The 19,680-nt window shown below is 45.2% G+C and overlaps 1 protein-coding gene across 2 annotated transcripts in view; it reads right to left on the reverse strand.

Annotated features, from left to right (window-relative positions):
- Positions 1-15,843, reverse strand: part of PHF8 (PHD finger protein 8) — a 69,520-nt gene extending 53,677 nt beyond the window's left edge. For both annotated transcript variants that reach the window (XM_068248298.1, XM_068248299.1), the window contains exons 1-4: positions 15,676-15,843; positions 6,222-6,460; positions 2,347-2,600; positions 129-214 (exon numbers count right to left, since the gene is read on the reverse strand). In XM_068248298.1, coding sequence (XP_068104399.1) covers positions 129-214; positions 2,347-2,444 — 184 coding nt within the window. In that variant the 5' untranslated portion in view covers positions 2,445-2,600; positions 6,222-6,460; positions 15,676-15,843. The remainder of the gene's footprint in view (positions 1-128; positions 215-2,346; positions 2,601-6,221; positions 6,461-15,675) is intronic.
- Between the last annotated feature and the right edge of the window lie 3,837 nt (positions 15,844-19,680).

Here is a 19,680-nt window from a genome sequence, read left to right on the forward strand (position 1 = left end):
CCCTCCCGAGATAAGTATCAGGTTTTTTTAATTTCTTTAAGTCACGGATCCTCTTAACAGGTCAGTCCACTTTAGCAGTGTGATATTACTTCTTAGTTAGCATAGAGATGCACTTTATTAATACTTACTGACAGGTGGCCCATGAGTTATCTGGCAGTTAGGGCAATGATACAGATCAATCTCCGAAGCCTTTTCTTCCTCTACACCAACACAACTACAAGAGAGATACACAGGTAATTATTGCCACCTCCACATTACCCTTTCTTCAAGTAAGATAGATAGATAAAAATTTCCTAAACTATCCTACTAATTGCTCAAGTTAATCCTTTTGCTAGGAGCCTACTATAAATCTACAGTACATCCAAACCACTACATTGTAGACAGTTTGCCAGTGCCCCAGAAACCAAACACTGCTTCTTCTATCCCTGTACGTAGCCCCCTCCACCCAGCTACTTCATTCTTTCTCATGGAAGGTAGGCAGAAAGGCAGGTCACTGTATGGGCAGAGAAGCAACTGGCTTTAGATGTGAATTTTTACAATAGGCTTCTGGGGGGGGAAATACCTAGGGCAGCGATGACGAACCTATGGCATGCGTGCCAGACCCGGCATGCATAGCCTCTTCTGCAGGCACGCCATCGCTGCTCATCTGGCCACCGAAAGATTGCATTGAACTTGCCGCGGCATCTAATAAGACGCCTCGCCAGTTCATAGCCCGCAGCCCCGCTCCAGCCGTCCGAAGCCCTGTACTGGAGACTATTTGTGTCTCCAGTACAGGGCTTCGGGCGCTATCCTCCCGTAGCCCTGATATTCCATTAAGCGCGGGAGATATGCAGGAGGATTGTCCGGAGAGGCGCACACCACAATACCTAGGGCAGCGATGACGAACCTATGGCATGCGTGCCAGACCCGGCATGCATAGCCTCTTCTGCAGGCACGCCATCGCTGCTCATCTGGCCACCGAAAGATTGCATTGAACTTGCCGCGGCATCTAATAAGACGCCTCGCCAGTTCATAGCCCGCAGCCCCGCTCCAGCCGTCCGAAGCCCTGTACTGGAGACTATTTGTGTCTCCAGTACAGGGCTTCGGGCGCTATCCTCCCGTAGCCCTGATATTCCATTAAGCGCGGGAGATATGCAGGAGGATTGTCCGGAGAGGCGCACACCACAAGCCGGCCGGGAAAGGAGACTTCTGCCAGGTAATTTTTTTTTTTTTGCGGTCGTTTTCTGGTGAAAAGCTGCCCTCGTTGCGGTCGTTTTCTGGTGAAAAGCTGCCCTCGTTGCGGTCGTTTTCTGGTGAAAAGCTGCCCTCGTTGCGGTCGTTTTCTGGTGAAAAGCTGCCCTCGTTGCGGTCGTTTTCTGGTGAAAAGCTGCCCTCCATTGGGGTCGTTTTCTGGTGAAAAGCTGCCCTCCATTGTGGTCGTTTTCTGGTGAAAAGCTGCCCTCCATTGCGGTCGTTTTCTGGTGAAAAGCTGCCCTCCATTGCGGTCGTTTTCTGGTGAAAAGCTGCCCTCCATTGCGGTCGTTTTCTGGTGAAAAGCTGCCCTCCATTGCGGTCGTTTTCTGGTGAAAAGCTGCCCTCCATTGCGGTCGTTTTCTGGTGAAAAGCTGCCCTCCATTGCGGTCGTTTTCTGGTGAAAAGCTGCCCTCCATTGCGTTCATTTTCTGGTGAAAAGCTGCCCTCCATTGCGTTCATTTTCTGGTGTCTGGGATAACTGTTGCTGCATTTATTATTTAATGGTCATAGTTGGCTATATTTGCTGCTTTGGGGTTACGGTATACTAATAAATAGCATCACACAGTTTCTGCACACCCATGTTGCGAATCCTCGTTTCACCACATCATGGCGGAAACACTGCTTTCTTATGCCTCGCTGTTACATCATTATGTCAGCTCCACCCATACAATGTTATGGCCACACCCATTTTTTCAGCACACCCCCACCCCGTGTTGAACCCAGAAAAATCTGGTCATTGTAGGTTTGAGGGCCTGGTATTTGTCATCTCCTCTGAAAAGGGGGGGGGGGGGTGTCATTTTGTTCAAATTGGCGTGTTGGCACTTTACGAGAGACAAGAGACTTGAGTTGAAGTGTATCGAAAAGGTTTGCCACCACTGACCTAGGGCAATGTAAATAGAGCGGTTTGAGAAATTTTAATAAGATCTTATTAAAATTTCTCACACACGCACCAAAAAAGTACTTTTGTCACTCACAGCAGAGTCCCCTACTTCTCTCCAACACATAAAACATGCAGCTCAGCCAAGAAGTGCCCACATGGCTGTACTTCCCAATCCATGGAACCAAACAGCCTGAAACACCACTTCACTCTAGCCCAAACAGCCTGTCACCTACCTGCCATGGAACCAGTCTTGACAGACATCACATTCAATCATAAATCTTGTTACATCATATGGCAAACGACACAGGCAATACACTGGAACAGAAGCCATCTTGTCCTTGATTCCAGGAATTCCTTTTGTGGTGAAGTATTCCTCAATCCTGCTCCTTGAGTTAAATCACCATAGGTTTGAAAACTCACACAAAGCGGTTCAAATGGGTTACACACTTGGTCTGCAATGCCACTCAATTTTGACCACTCAGGTCCCCTACAAAAATAAAAAACATGATTATTAGGTTTTCCATTTCAAAGCAGTTTGAAAGTCAAGCTCTACACATACTACCTAAGTTACACCAATTCATTTTAAAGAGAATCTATGAGCAAGGATTGAACTTCATCCCAATCAGTAGCGGATACCCCCTCCTTTCCCATGAGAAATATTTATCTTTTCTCGAATAGATCAGGGGGCTCTGTATAGCGGATATTGTAGGGAAACCCCTCCCACGGTGTGACTTCAGGACCATGGTGCTGATATCACACTGTGGGAGCCTTGTTGCAATGTGGGAAATAACAGCTGTTTCCAACTGCCAAAAAAAAGCAAGCAGCAGCAATTTCCACTGACATCACCTGCCAGCAGTAAAAATGTCACCATATGATAAATGTCATACTGTAAATCAGGGAGAGGAAACATTTTACAATGGGCAAACACTGATTAAATAATTTATACATAATTATTGTAAAAATTAAGCACTTTTGTTCATACGTTATTTTCACTTGAGTTCCTCTTTAAGTATCTTCCCCCTAATCCCGAGTTCTGCTTTAAAAGATAAACTGTGTTTTCTGTCCCTGCAAAGTTTGTGTGTCATTGACTAAGGGCCGGTTCAAACTTGCTTAAAAACGTAACCAGTTTGGGACCTTTATAAACTCCGCTTAGTGCAGGAAGCAGATCTGAATGATAAAAATAGGATCCGCCTCCACTGGTTAAAAAAAAGTTGCGCTAAGCGGATCGCAGAGTATGAATTTGTCATTTTCACGGACCAGCCGGGAAACTGTATGCAACGAAAGCCTATGAAAAAAAAAAGTGTCTGTTCTCACTAGGGTTATTGCTGCGTCCACTTTGTTCGATTCAATAGCTGCCATGACTCCATGCTGCCAATCAACTGAGAGGGATATGGAGGCTGTCATTTTTATTGCTTTTTAAAGGGAATGTCCAAGCAAAATAAAAAAATGAGTTTCACTTACCTGGGTCTTCTACCAGCCCCATGCAGCCATGCTGTGCCCTCGTAGTCACTCACTGCTGCTCCAGTCCCCCGCTGGCATTGCGTACATTTTTACGCATTCCCGCTAGTGCAGGAACATTAACACATACATTTTTACGCATTAGTGGTTCTACGCGTAAATTTTTACGCATTAAATCAGTAATGTGTAAAAATGTATGTGTTAATGTTCCTGCACTAGCGGGAATGCGTAAAAATGTACGCAATGCGTCCGCCGACCTCCGAGGTCGGCAAGCTGCCAGCGGGGGACTGGAGCAGCAGTGAGTGACTGCGAGGGCACAGCATGGCTGCATGGGGCTGGTAGAAGACCCAGGTAAGTGAAACTCATTTTTTTATTTTGCTTGGACATTCCCTTTAAAGCGCAACTGTCGAAATAAAATAAAAATCAATTCTGTATTTTTATCTGGTAAACCAGTAATAAGGATGCTAACCAGGCAAACCAAAAGTTAAAAATCTTCTCCATAAAAACCTCTTTCTCCAGTTTCCCTGGCTCTTATTTGGAACATCTGCCGCACAAAAGGAAGTTGCAGGGCATTCTAAGTTTTTGGGTTTTTTTTTGCTTCATTACTATCCCCTCAGACTTAACTAATGCAGCCTGATTGGCTGAAGCCTCTTTCCCTCCTGTTTTTTCTTCCCACACCTCTGTTCCTCTGATTGGCCAATATTTCTCATGCTCCTCAAGCTAGAGCCACACAACGACAATGCACTTTCTATAGCAGAGCTGGGTGGGAGTGTGTCTGAAGTCTGTTTGCATTGGCCGCCCTCCTCACAGAGTAAGGGAGGAAATTACATCAGTATTTGCTTCAGTCAGAGGGAATTAGGATGGCAAATGCCTGAAACAGAATTCTCTTTAATATATAAATGTAACTGAAATCAAAACGTGGACAGTGCAATACATATGTTATTTAAGTAGACCAAGTATTTATCGACCTATAGATGTGTGTTTTTGAGATAGTATAGTTGACAACTCCTCTTTAACCACCCAGGCATTCTATTAAGATCGCCGGGGCGGCTGCGGGAGGGTTTTTTTTTAATAAAAAAAAAAAACTAATTCATGCAGCCAACTGAAAGTTGGCTGCATGAAAGCCCACTAGAGGGCGCTCCGGATGCGTTCTTCTGATCGCCTCCGGCGGCCAGAAGTAACACGGAAGGCCGCAATGAGCGGCCTTCCGTGTTTCGCTTACCTCGTCGCCATGGCGACGAGCGGAGTGACGTCAGCCGACGTCCTGACGTCAGCCGCCTCCGATCCAGCCCTTAGCGCTGGCCGGAACTTTTTGTTCCGGCTACGCTGGGCTCAGGCGGCTGGGGGGACACTCTTCCGCCGCGTCGCCGCGCTGAGGCGGCGATCAGGCAGCATACGCGGCTGGCAAAGTGCCGGCTGCGTGTGCTGCTTTTTATTTGATGAAAATCGGCCCAGCAGGGCCTGAGCGGCAGCCTCCGGCGGTGATGGACGAGCTGAGCTCGTCCATACCGCCCAGCAGGTTAAACAATGCCAGTTACCTGGCAGTACAGCTGATATCTTTGGCTGCATTAGGACCTGGATCACAAAGCCGAAACAAGCAAGTGGCTAATCCAATCAAACTTCAGTCAGAAACATCTGATCTGCATGCTTGTTCAGGGTCTATAGCTAAAAGTATTGGAGGCAGAGCATCAGACGGACACTCAGGCAACTGGTATTGTTTAAAATTAATAAGGCACCCTCCATATCCTTCAGTTCAGGTGTCCTTTAAATGCACTTTCAGAACCCACTGTACTAAAAAGAAGCACATTTTCCCAAGCAAAGTCCAGCTAGCAGAGGTAGCCAGCCTGGGCCATCTCTACCGAGAGTTTAACATGTGCACAACCGTCCCAATGCATGACAGAAACATCAGGAGTATGAAATCATCTCAGGTGAGCGCATTGTTTACCTCAGCCACTAAAAGCGTGTACACACACCATACTTCCGCAAACGACTGGTCCACCAGACCCTCCCGCTGGGCGGACATTCTGCCTACAGTAGCACGTGTGTACGCGCTGTCGGCAGACTGATAAGGCTGTTTCTGAAGGATCCACTAGTCTACTTACAGCAGGAAACCTCATAGGGAAATTAAGCTAACGTGATTGGTTTCCAACAGGTTGTAGTAAACTATGCCCACACTATTTAGCCAATCACAACGTATTGTGGTGTAAGAGGGTACTGTGACTGAAAAACCATCTATGAAGTTTCCTGCTGGTTCTCTCAAGTAGACTAGAGTCCACAAATCATCTGTAACAAATCTAATATAAGTAGCTTCATATCGCCATCTCCCCTTCTTCCCCCTCCCCCCCCCCCCCCTGCGCTCCACACACAAGTTTATAAACTTCATACACAAGTAGATTGTTGGACCATTCCACTGAATAGTCACAGTACCTGGTGTAATCATTACCCATCTAACTGCTTTGCATCAGAATGACTGTTGAAGTTTGCATGGCCAAACTCCGGCCTGGTAAATAAACATATTAGTCTAGTCAGTGACTACAGCCCACCCGCACACCGCTGCCATCAATAATGGGGGGGGGGGGGTTAGAGCCGAGCTTCCATTCCCATAAACACTGCATGGTAAGAACTCCCCACAAGCCTGGCCACGCGTTACCTGAGTTTGAGGCCTGGCACGCCACACACCGCCAGCGGAATCCACACGGGTTGCCACAGAGGAAAGAGTGCGGGGTTCACTCAGGGGATAAGCAGGGGGGAGCACAGCCCCAGCTGGGCCCGCAGAATCCGGAGCTTCACTGACGGACATGAGTTGGGTCTTCTCGACGCCATTAGCCTGGTGACTCCTCCCAGCTTTAGCATCACACCCCGGCAACGTGTTCGGATCAATAAAGCTGGCTGAAGAAAAATAAAGTTTATTCAGGCGCCATTTTGTTGGCGTCAAATCGAAGCACTCAAGGATAAAATAAATCCTGAGCAGTTTCCACATTCTGAGGTAATATTATGGATGGATTTGTATTTTCTCATCAGAAGCATAATCAGCTTACCTTTATTTTCGTGTAGTGTGTTTTGCCCAGCATCTAATGGTCGATCTGACTATACATCAAGTAATGAATGGCCAGCTTAAAGGGACACTGTAGGGGGGTCAGGGGAAAATGCGTTGAACTTACCCGGGGTGTCTAATGGTTCCCCGCAGACATCCTGTGCCCGCGCAGCCACTCACCGATGCTCCGGCCTAAAGTCTGAAAACCACTGTGTCTGTGTTGCCGTGTCCTCACTTCCCCTGATGTCACCAGGTGCGCACGGCGCAGGCACAGACCATACTGGGCCTGCGAAGTACGCTCCTGGTGTCATCAGTGGGAGTGAGGACACGGCAACGCAGACACAGTGGTTTTCAGACTTTAAAGTCTGAAATTCAAGAAGTGAACCGGAGGCGGGGCCGGAGCATCGGTGAGTGGCTGCGCGGGCACAGGAATGCCTGCGGGGGACTATTAGAAGCCCCAGGTAACTTCAACTCATTTTCCCCCGACCCCCTACAGTATCCCTTTAAGATTTAAGGGGCCCATACACTGGTCGATTTCAGCCATCGATCGAACGATCGATTCTATAGAATTAATCAAAAAAATCGATTGATCTGATAGCATGGAAAATCTAGGTCGATCTGCTGCTGGCAGGAGATCCATGGGCCATAGAGTTGCATTGGATCTAATTGCTGGGAATATACGGCTCGGTTCTGAGCCATTTAGATGGCTCGATAGATAATTCCTGAAACGTCCGATCTCCCGCCTGATTGTTTCTCCACTTCTGCATTGAGGACAATGGAAAATGATAAGAAAAGGAGCGGAAGAGAATCACCTGCAGAATAGAGCGAGCGGGAGAACAGAGTGGCAAAATCGAGCCGCGTATGCCCAGCATAATGGTCCAATAATGCATTTAGATAGATTTCCAATAGATTTAATTCTGAAATCTATTGGAAATCTTTTCCTAGTGTGTGGCACACATCAGATTCCTGTTAGATTCGACTTGACAGGCATCTGACAAATTTATCTGATGGTCGAATCTGCTGCAAATCTATAAGTATATGGACACCTATACATTGTGCTGATAGGACATGTAGATTTTTATCACAAGTTACACAAATTACATATAGCAAGTTTTGCAAATGGCAAACCTGAACCGAGATTTAAAAAAGAAAAGGTAGATACCGGTTTAGAGTGAAGGCTCTTGATCCCATACTTCCCAGTAATCTCTGCATCCCCTTGTTCCACAGCTGTCCCCGCGCCTTTGAAATCTAATGGAAGGCTTTGGAAGCATTTGCATCCCTGATTGCTTTCAAAGACTGGCGCATCCGTATTGAACATGCGCAAGTACGTACTCACATATGCTTAGTGCAGAGCCGCTTGTCTTCTGAAGTTCTCACGGACACTAGTACTCCCAAAACCTTTCCAAGGAGTCTGAGGCATATTCCACCATTTTCGTCTGACTAATTAGCCGTGGGGACAGCGGCGGAAGGAGATAGGACTGGGAAAGCTCTGTGAGATCCCAAGCCTTCCCCTTATGTGCGTATCTACTCTAGGTTCAGAGTGGGTGTTGCGTTGCGTGACAGAAAAATGGAATGTAAAGCATTGCGTCACATACTGGCAGCATACAGTGAAGCATACTGTTAATAAAAAAAAGTTTGCTTCACTGCCACAGTTAAAGCACGCATTAAACTTATTGTTGAAATCTACTGAAAATGGACGTACTCTGTGTTAGCAATTGATCCCTCAGTGATCAGATTGGGGTTGGTTGTTTTTCTACATCCAGTAGCATTTTGTTGTGTACAGCTAGCTTTAGATTTACAGAAAGAGTTTTATCTAAATACAGACAGCTACGTTTTGTAAATGGGTAAATATTTAGGATTTATATAGTGCTGACATTCCGCAGCACTATGAAGAGTATATATAGTTCTCACTAATTGTTCCTCAGAGGCGCTCACAATCTAATGCCTTCTTTAGTCCTAGCCAAGCGTCAATTTAGGAGGAAGCCAATGAACGTCTCTATATGTTTGGATCTGGTAAGAAACAGATTTTTTTTATTTAAAAAAAATGAAATTAATTTAAATATTGTTTTAACTTTAACAGCCCAACTTGACACACCAAAGTAACATCTGGACACTCAGATTACTAAACACTAGACACCACCTTAGAGTTTAAGAGTTTAAAAGAATTCCACAATGCACTAAATAAAGGTACAGCCCAAGTTACGATGGTTACAACTCGTTTCCCTAATAAACTGGCTTAAAGAGACTCTGTAACAACAAAAACCTCCCCTGGGGGGTACTCACCTCGGGTGGGGGAAGCCTCCGGATCCTAATGAGGCTTCCCACGCCGTCCTCTGTCCCACGGGGGTCTCGCCGCAGCCCTCCGAACAGCCGGCGACTGTGCCGACTGTCAGTTCAATATTTACCTTTGCTGGCTCCAGCGGGGGCGCTGTGGCGACTTTCGGCACGGAAATAGACGGAAATACCCGATCTCCGTCGGGTCCACTCTACTGCGCAGGCGCCGGAAACTTGCGCCTGCGCAGTAGAGCAGACCCGACGGCGATCGGGTATTTCCGCCTACTTCGGCGCCGAGAGGCATCAGAGCGCCTGCGCAGGAGCCAGGAAGGTAAATAATGACGTCACCGCTGCCCGGACTGCACGGAGGGCTACAGCGAGACCCCCGAGGGACGCAGGACGGCGTGGGAAGCCTCATTAGGATCCTGAGGCTTCCCCCACCCGAGGTGAGTACCCCCCAGGGGCCGTTTTGGCGTTACAGTTCCTCTTTAAAAGACTATTTAAAAAAAAAAAATATTACCTCTTCTGTCTTGTTTCGGTCCAAGTTGAAATGCATTCACAAAGCGTTTCTATAGCTCCAGCAGTGTTAAATAATATGCTAGGCACACCTAATGAGATTTTCTGACAGATTTCCTGTTAAATTATTTCCAACATGTCTTATGATTTCCAATCAATTTTCCATAGAAGTGAACGGAAAATCGATCTGACAGTAAATCTGCCAGAAAATCTCATTGTGTGTACCCTAGCATAAGAACATTTTACCAGGCAGAGACCAACCATTTTATTGATCCTCAAAGTGACTCATCAATGGGTTCAAAACTGAGCTGACATGCAAGTTTGCGCCAGAGGAAATTAAACATGTTGCATTGAGGAAATCAAATTTGAAACAGCTAATTAAACTCACCTAAAGGATTATTAGGAACACCATACTAATACAGTGTTTGAACCCCTTTAGCCTCCAAAACTGCCTTAATTCTATGTGGCATTGATTCAACAAGGTGCTGAAAGCATTATTTAGAAATATTGGCCCATATTGATAGGATAGCATCTTGCAGTTGATGGAGATTTGTGGGATGCACATCCAGGGCACAAAGCTCCCGGTTCCATCACATCCCAAAGATGCTCTATTGGGTTGAGATCTGGTGACTGTGGGGGGCATTTTAATACAGTGAACTCATAGTCATGTTCAAGAAACCAATTTGAAACGATTTGAGATTTGTGAAATGGTGCATTAACCTGCTGGAAATAGCCATCAGAGGATGGGTACATGGTGGTCATGAAGGGATGGACATAGTCAGAAACAATGCTCAGGTAGCCCATGGCATTTAAACAATGCCCATTTGGCACTAAGGGGCCTAAAGTGTGCGAAGAAAACATCCCCAACACCATTACACCACCAGCAGCAGCCTGCACAGTGGTAACAAGGTATGATGGATCCATGTTCTCATTCTGTTTACGCCTAATTCTAACTATTGAGACTCATCAGACCAGGCAACATTTTTCCAGTCTTCAACTGTCCAATTTTGGTGAGCTTGTGCAAATTGTAGCCTCTCTTTCCTATTTGTAGTGGAAATAAGTGGTACCCGGTGGGGTCTTCTGCTGTTGTAGCCCATCCGCCTCAAGGTTGTACGTGTTTTGGATTCACAAATGCTTTGCTGCATATCTTGGTTGTAACGAGTTATTTCAGGTTATTTCAGTCAACGTTGCTCTTCTATCAGCTTGAATCAGTCTGCCCATTCTACTCTGACCTCTAGCAAAAACAAGGCATTTTCACCCACAGGACTGCCGCATACTGGATGTTTTCCCTTTTCACACCATTCTTTGTAAACCCTAGAAATGGTTGTGGGTGAAAATCCCAGTAACTGAGCAGATTGTGAACTACTCAGACCGGCTCATCTGGCACCAACAACCATGCCACACTCTAAATTGCTTAAATCGCCTTTCTTTCCCATTCCGACATTCAGTTTGGAGTTCAGGATATTGTCTTGACCAGCACCCCACCCTTAAAGTGGATCCGAGGTGAACTTTTACTCATTGCATAATTGTGTTCCTTTCCTATTGTTTATAGGGCATTCCTCAAGCCAAATACTTTTTTGTTTTTGTTTTTAATACTCTCCCTATAAACTAAATAAACCATGCCCACAGGTTTTCAGAGAGCCTTGGCAGAAGCAAGGGCTCATGGGAGCTCAGTCGGGGCAGGAGGAGGTGTTACTAGCCATTGATTTCAGAGGCAGACAGGAGGAGGGGGGGATTAGTTTTTATTCACAGGCTGAGTGCTGAAGATACAGATAAGCCTGCCTCTGTGTAATGTTTACAAACAACATGGCTGCTGTCGTATCACAGGAAGAAATAATCATTTTCTATTAAAGCTGTTTGCAGCTAGATTTGCTGTGTAAACTATCTAAACTTTAGATAATATGTATAGACAAGTTACTTGTTAGTTCGTTTTTCATCTCAGATCCGCTTTAAATGCACTGAAGCAACTGCCATGTGATTGGTTGATTAGACAATTGCATTAATGAGAAAATTAACAGGTGTTCCTAATAATCCTATAGGTGAGTAAGTTCCCCTGCTCTGATACAAACTCCAGTTCTGATCAAACTGGAATTTCCATATTTGATGACTGATTGTCTCTCCAACTAAAGCAAAGTACACATTTGCAACTGGAGTTTTAGTCACTGTCCCCCATCCCTGTCCTCCCATACCCCCCATATGGATTAAATTGAAAACTCCACTGAGTGACAGTGGTATTACTATTACTTTACTATGTAATCTAAAAAGCTGAAGTTATTTTTATGTTCTCTAGTTAAACACTTTCTTTGCATCTGTGAAGTTTGGGGTCTAAAGCCCAATCTACAAGATACGATTCTTCATGGTTCTATTTACAATCCTATTAAATCCGACATGTCCGATTTAATCGGATCATAAATAGAACTGTAATTGAATCGTATCGTGTAGATTGGGCTTTATATGTTTACACTTCCTGCCAGACTTAAAGAGAATCTGTATTGTTAAAATCACACAAAAGTAAACATACCAGTGCGTTAGGGGACATCTATTACCCTCTGTCACAATTTCGCCGCTCCTCGCCGCAAAACAGTTTTAAAAAGTTTGTTTATAAACAAACAAAATGGCCACCAAAACAGGAAGTAGGTTGATGTACTGTATGTCCACACATAGAAAATACAACCATACACAAGCAGGCTGTATACAGCCTTCCTTTTGAATCTCAAGAGATCATTTGTGTGTTTCTTTCTCCCTGCAGAATCTCATGCACTGAAGTTTCAGGCTGCTCTTTTTTCTCCTGCAAACAGCTTTGCCCTTGTCTGTAATTCTTCAGTATGTGAAAGCCCAGCCAGCTCAGAGGACGATTTATCCAGCTTGTAAAAGATGAGAGAAGAGAGACGCTGCTCTAATCTAAATAATACACAGGCAGTGTGAATAGAGGGGCCTGGAAGGGGGGATTCATAGCAGAACCACAACACTGAAGAACTTGGCAGCCTTCCAGACACAGGCTGACAAGTCTGACAAGGGAAAGATACATTGATTTATTACAGAGACTGTGATAGCAGAAAGTGCTGCAGTAAGCCAGAACACATTAGAATAGCTTTTGGAACTTGTAGGATGATAAAAAACAGGATGCAATTTTTGTTACTGAGTCTCTTTAAGGCCGGAAGAGGACGACCTGACAAATTGGTTATCACAAAGAATTTTGTATCTCTACAAAGTATAATTCCTGGGTAAATATTAACTGTTTGAATTTTTTTCTCTGTAGCTAGAGACATTACTAAAGTGTAAAAGGTAATAATATCCAGATACTTGTCCGCAGATTGATTATTTAGCATTCTGCTTGATTTCTCTTTCAGTGCCTACTAATCATGGTTGTTACTGAGCAAAAATAAAACTGGAAAGTCATATTTTAAAACAGAATTTCAAAGTCATCTAAGTCTCCAAATGTTTTTCACTTCCTATCTGTATACTGACAGGAGGTCTGAGGGCAGGAAGTGGACCTATCTGGAGAAGGCATCAACGTAAAGGAATGTAGTCAACAGAAATAGGATTCAAAATAACACTTTTTGTCAATAAAATTAGAGAACTATCAGCTAATTTTCTGAGAATCTGATTAGCCCTATGCAAATTTCTAGTTCACCATAATATTCTAATTGAGCATCACTTAGACCAAAATAATAAAGCAGAAAGTCAAAACAAACTTATTTCTAACAGCTAATCATTCTTCAGAGCAGAATATACTTTTTTCTGTTCTCTTAAAAAGAAACATTCACAGCTCAGATGCACATTCTAAATGCCAATTTGATCCATTGTACACTCAAGACACAACTAAAATGTTAATACATGCTCTTATAATTGCTCGTCTAGACTACTGCAACATACTACTTTGGGCTCTATTCATAAAAAATTTGTGGCGAAAAAACTCCTGGAGGGAAAATACCGCAGCGGTATTTTAGACTTCTGGGATGTCATTCATAAAAATGTTGGCAGCTGCGATGCAAGTGCGGAGATCTCCCGCTGAAGGCTGGCGGTAAGCTGTCGGAAGGCATGCGGAAACACTTACGCCGGCAGAGTCCCTCCGTGCACTGCTCTCTCTGGGAGGTCTGTCCCATTCACTTGTATGTAATCCGCAGGCTTTGAGGAAGCGGTATTTCCCGTCCACATACCGCTTCCTCTAATCTTTATGAATGGCCATTTTGCTACTTTTTTCTAGATAAATCTAGAAAAACACTGCAGAAGGCGGAAATTTCTCGCTCTGCTGGGGGATTGTAGATTTTCATGCGGGAACAGCTTTTATGAATGCCCACTTTGCTAAATGGTCGGGAAAGTCCGCTGTTTTGAGCAGAAAACTTGCGGTAAAGTTTTATGAATAGAGCCCTTTGTGAACTACCTTCTAACAAACTGGTCCCACTGCAGTCGGTACTGAACTCAGCTGCTTGTCTCATTCATCTTCTCGATCTTCCTCTGCCGACCCTCTTTGTCAAGCTCTTCACTGGCTGCCAATTAACCAGAGGATTCAGTTCAAACTCCTAACCTACAAAGATCTCCACAATCTCTCTCCCTGGTACATATCCTCACTAATTTCCAGATACAAACCCAATCTCAGATCGGCACATGATCTTCTGTTGTCCTCTAGAACCACCTTCTCACATTCACGTTTACAAGATTGCGCACGCGCTTCACCCCTCCTCTGGAATGCCCTCCCACAACACATCCACCACTCGCTAACCTTTGTTATCTTTTAACGCTCTCTAAAAACACTTTTGTTCCGATAAAGCACATGCGCTACCTTAGGCCACGTCCCTTTGTCCTAAGACCAAATTGCACTCCTACTAGGTATCCTAAAACACACCGCCTCTGTATATTTGCTGCATACTACCCCTCCTCCTGCCCCCCCCCCCCCCCCCATATTCCCTTTACATTGTAAGCTCGCAAGGGCAGCGCTCTCTCCCACTTTTGTGTCTTGAAAATCATTATACATTTTATTCATCATATTAATTTTATCACTGTCATTACCAATTCTACATTGTGTATCATTGTTTGTATTTTGTCACTAATTATGTATCTTGTATATTGGTGTACACCATTGTCTGTATTAAATATGTACCCCATGTTTGTTTCTTACTTTGTACAGCACAACGCAATATGTTGGCCCTTTATAAATCAATAATAATAGTACCCAAATACATATGTATACCCTATTTTATTAAAAAAAGGTCCTTAAATGTCCTCTAAAATGTAATATTGTTTTATCTGGTCAGTGTGGTTTTGCTGAACTGTGCAGTGCCAATAGGTAGGTTTGTGGGAAGATTTATTTTGGTACAGTAACAACAAGCTTATTGCAACATGCAAAAAAAAATGTAACTTCCAATTTCAGATAAGATAACTTCATGACCAGAAAGAAATTTGATTCCTACTCCATTTGAAGAGTTTATACAGTGCTGTAAGCCTGATATTTCAAAGGCAGCCATTCTCGGGGCTAGGTGATAATATTCAGAATAGCAGGACCCCAGAAGAGTCTCCTATTGATGCACAATAGCAGGACAAACACTGGTACATGGAGCGCTGCCAGGCCGGGGAGAGGGTTGCGTGACTGGCCGGCCTGGTGCGCAGACCGGTGTCCAAAACACTTTAGCATACCCGACAGAATAGCATACATTTAAAGTGATATAGTCCTTTTAAGTAGAATCAGTGTCCCCTTGCCCGCTCGCTTAGCTCGCTGGGCTGCGGGCTTTGTCCTCGCTTCGCTCGGACAACTTTTTATTCTAACTCTATGTCCACTTGGATAGTGGAGATTGCCCATCAGCACCCAGGCAGCTAACTGGGGTTGAAAAGGTTAATGCTGCTGATGGGCATTATGGGGTTAACGTATGATCTGCATGACTTTGCACATGCTCAGTAGCATTTGTATGCTATTCTGTCGGGTATGCAAAAATGTTGGAACACCGGAGCCGCACGGGCTAAAAACAGAGAACAGACCGGCTGTAGGGGGGAGGGGTGCGGGGATACGAGGCTCGGGCCTAGCGACTATGACAGGAGACGGGGAAATGCGGAAGGGAAGGCGGGTTCCGTATTCCGCGCACACATAGAGAAGTCGGATAGGCCGCAGAGCCTGTGCGGAGAGTGAGGCGCAGGTGAACAGGCCGCCGCTCTACTGACAGGAGGGGGAAGAAGAAGGAGGCCGCTCGTGCCTGTGAGGCGCCCCCGTGTGTCGGCCGCCTCGCTCCGCCGCTCTGCTTCTCCTACAAACCCCGTCACGCGCTCCACGTCCCTCTGCATCCGTTACCTGGTCGGGTCAGCAGACTCAACTCCGAGCTCCATCCGCCTCCGCCATCTTACAACAGCCCAAAGCCCCCCTGACTACTGGACCCGTGAGCGCAAGAGCCGCGGTGCCCAGTCTCGCGAGACTCCTCCTGTGAGAAGTAGAACCCCTCCTCCTTCCTTGTCTGCCCAGCCAGCCAGTCCGGGGCTGCCTCGCGAGACTTCCCGCTCTGATCAGAATCTTCCCAGCAGCGCCTCGCGAGACTCTACGAAGCCCTTTCCCTTCTGACAAGCATCGCGAGAACGTTATTCCTCCATCTCAAGAGGTAGCAGCGGGTTCACCCCGGTAAGATCTCGTGATCCCTGGCCTTGGAATCTCGCGAGACTGTGGCAGGAAAGCAGATGTTGACAAAACTGTCAGTGGAAATGCTTTATCATGAGCGACTAGGACTGTTGCTCTCAGTGAATCTGCGTACCAGGGACATTTATTGGCTTTTGTCTATGAAGCTTATAGCTGCTGATTACATTAAAGCCTAGAATCTCATGTTTTCCATCAATGTAAGTTTTAAGTGAAGCAACGTTCTGTAGTTGTAGTAGTCCTTTATGAGAAATGGTGTTTGCCAAGTAATCACTACTGTTACTCCAGATTTTGATATATCCGGGTCCAGCCATGCCTGGGTGGGCTTGAACCACCAACCTTTCAGTTAACAGCCAAATGCACTAACCAATTGCCACAAGGACTGTGTATATGTCATGGCTGCTAAATGGCTATCTGGGGTTTTCTTCGGACAACTTTTGAGCACAAAATGCAAGGTCATCCCTGGGTGGACTTGAACCACCAACCTTTTGATTAACAGCCAAATGCATTAACCAATTGTGCCATAAGGCCATCCCTAGCAGGAAGGGTTGCATGGCCACCTAGCTTTTCATCCTTCCCACCCTTGCCCTGGAATCTTCCAGACTTCAAATTGCTGTCCTTTGCTGTGTGTGTTACACCAGTATTATCCAGGGGGCACATGATCTTTCTGATTCTGAAGTCTGGAATTGAATCTTGTAAGCAGTTTCACCATGTGTCCCATTGCTTTCATCTAGCAAATTAGGCAAATAAGCAAGCTCATTTTTCTCTTGGGTATATCACAATGCTCGCATTGAAAAGCTGCTCGTCTCGCTCACTCCTTCCTCCTTGTGATGGTCGCATATGTAATGACGCGACCAGGAAGTGCCGGCTCAAGGAGGAAGGAGTGAGCGAGACGAGCAGCTTTTCATCGCAGGCTTACAGTGTCAGGTGAGTGATGCCTGTGGCTAATTGCTTTACACAGCCAGGTTATTGATCACGGGTTACCTTACTCTGCAGGGGGCGGGGATGGGAGCGGCCGGCGATTGAATGCTAATTACTGTACACGGCCAGGGGGCAGGTGATTAAATGTTAAAGGGAACCTTAACTGAACGGGGGGGGGGGTAAAGAGTTTTACTTACCTGGGGCTATTACCAGCCAACTGCAGCAGTCCTGTGCCCTCGGCGCCGCTCTGGAATCCTCTGGTCCCCCGCTGTCACTTAGTTTCGTTTTTGACGACTCACCAGTCGCCGGCCGCCATGCTTATTATTGGACGCATTCACCAATGCAATTAGCGCTATTGCGGACCGCAACACGTACAAAAATACGCGTTGCCGCATATCTACGCGTGCGGAATGCGGCAACGCGTATTTTTGTACGCGTTGCGGTCCACAATAGCGCTAATTGCATTGGTGAATGCGTCCAATAATACGCATGGCGGCCGGCGACTGGTGAGTCGTCAAAAACGAAACTAAGTGACAGCAGGGGACCAGAGGATTCCAGAGCGGCGCCGAGGGCACAGGACTGCTGCAGGGGGCTGGTAATAGCCCCAGGTAAGTAAAACTCTTTACCCCCCGTTCAGTTAAGGTTCCCTTTAATGAATGTACACGGGCTGGGGGGCAGTGATTAAATGTTAATTACTATACACGGGAGGGAATTAAACGTTAATTACATTAATCACATTACACGGGCAGATGCACGCGCTACCGCGGCTAAGTAGATTAGACTACTGGGAGATACACGCTGCTGCTGCCGGTAACTACATTACATAGGGGCAGTGCAGGAGGACACTGGGGACATTACAGGGAGTCCCCGACATTGCGGCGGTTAGTATCGGCGGGCATTCCTAAGTTGAGGACTCCCTGTATTCGGACTATAAGACGCAGTGACTTTTTCCCCCCACTTTTGGGGGAGAAAAAGTGCGTCTTATAGTCTGAAAAATACGGTACTTGAGAATTAGATTTAATTCATTTAATTTTATTCAGAGAATAACGTGTACTCCATACAAGGTAGCATTGATAAGTTCTCCAAGATATGGAGGATCTGGCTGATATACAGATATTCCACTGAATTCAAACAACTATTGGAAGCGGATTGTTAGTCAAGACTGTTTACAGGGATATGCCCTCTCTGTTTGGGTCCTTTGGCATGGATGGATAATTTAGGCTAGTTGGAGAGCAGTTTATATCTTCCTTGCAAACACATAAAAGGTAATATAGAGTTGAACATTCGGCAGCATTTTCTGTTATATGTTTTCCATTTTTGCTCTACTACCTTATATATTGGAATACCTTAGTTAGGTTGATGCTCTTTCAAATGTGCATTTTATGATAATGTTAAAGCTAAGTGATCTGTTCTCATTGTTTTCTATATATGGACATTAAAGGATACCCCAACTGAAATGTGACATAATGAGATAGACATGTGTATGTACAGTGCCTAGCACACAGATAACTATGCTGTATTCCTTTTTTTCTTTCTCTGCCTGAAAGAGTTAAATATCAGGTATGTAAGCGGCTGACTCAGTCCTGACTCAGACAGGAAGTGACTACAGTGTAACCCTCACTGATAAGAAATTCCCCTTTTTTACCTCTTTCTTGCTCAGGACTGAGTCAGCCACTTACATACCTGATATTTAACTCTTTCAGGCAGAAAAATAAAAAAGAAACACAGCATAGTTATCTGTGTGCTAGGCACTGTACATACACATGTCTATCTCATCATGTCACATTTCAGTTGGGGTATCCTTTAAGCCTTTTGATCATATATTGTACCACTAGTTTTCTGTATTAGCAATGTTCTCTAAATAAAAGTATTTGGAAAAAAAAAGCTGGCACCAATGCAAAGTCAAATCCTACTGGAGGCAGATCTGCTTGAGAATTTGACTCATCCACTACTACCGACATAGTGGTAGCAGCAACTGATTGAGTAGCTGACATTTTTTGAAACGTAGCAAAAATCAGTAACCCTTCGCACTCTCGCATGCAAATGTTCAAACAATTGCATTCACGGATTCACTCATCCAGGCACCACTTTTATCCCTACAGCTAAGTTAAAAGCCGGGGTCTTCGTTCACAGAAGAATGCATTCTTATGCTTAGTCACCTACACTGCGCAGAAGTACCCAGGTAAACGTAGGTGTCCTAACTCTGGCCATGTAACATGCATAGTGCAGACATGATGTCCTCTCCTGGGACAGATAGCGCATCGCACAAGTAAGCTAACGTATTGTATCCAAGCACACCATGCAGATACACCAGCATAATCTGTGTGCATGCTAACAAAAAAAAAAAACACATACAGGGGAAGGAGGGAGTGCACTGAATTAAAACCCTGGCCACAGGGGTCAGTAACAAGAAAAAAAACATATATCCAGGCACATCGTCTCTAGTTAGGACATTAAATAAGGTGCTGAAGAGGGTGTGGCCAGAAAATTAGCAGAAATCAGTAACCCTTCGCACTCTCGCATGCAAATGTTCAAACAATTGCATTCACGGATTCACTTATCCAGGCACCACTGTTATCCCTACAGCTAAGTTAAAAGCCGGGGTATTAGTTCACAGAACCCGGCTTTTAACTTAGCTGTAGGGATAACAGCAGGGATGCCAGGCAACTGGTATTGTTCAAAAGGAAATAAATATGGCAGCCTCCATATTCTTCTCGCTTCTGGACTGAAACACGTGACACCACCAGAACT

The sequence above is a fragment of the Hyperolius riggenbachi genome, chromosome 8, assembly GCF_040937935.1.
Source record: "Hyperolius riggenbachi isolate aHypRig1 chromosome 8, aHypRig1.pri, whole genome shotgun sequence".
NCBI lineage: Eukaryota > Metazoa > Chordata > Amphibia > Anura > Hyperoliidae > Hyperolius > Hyperolius riggenbachi.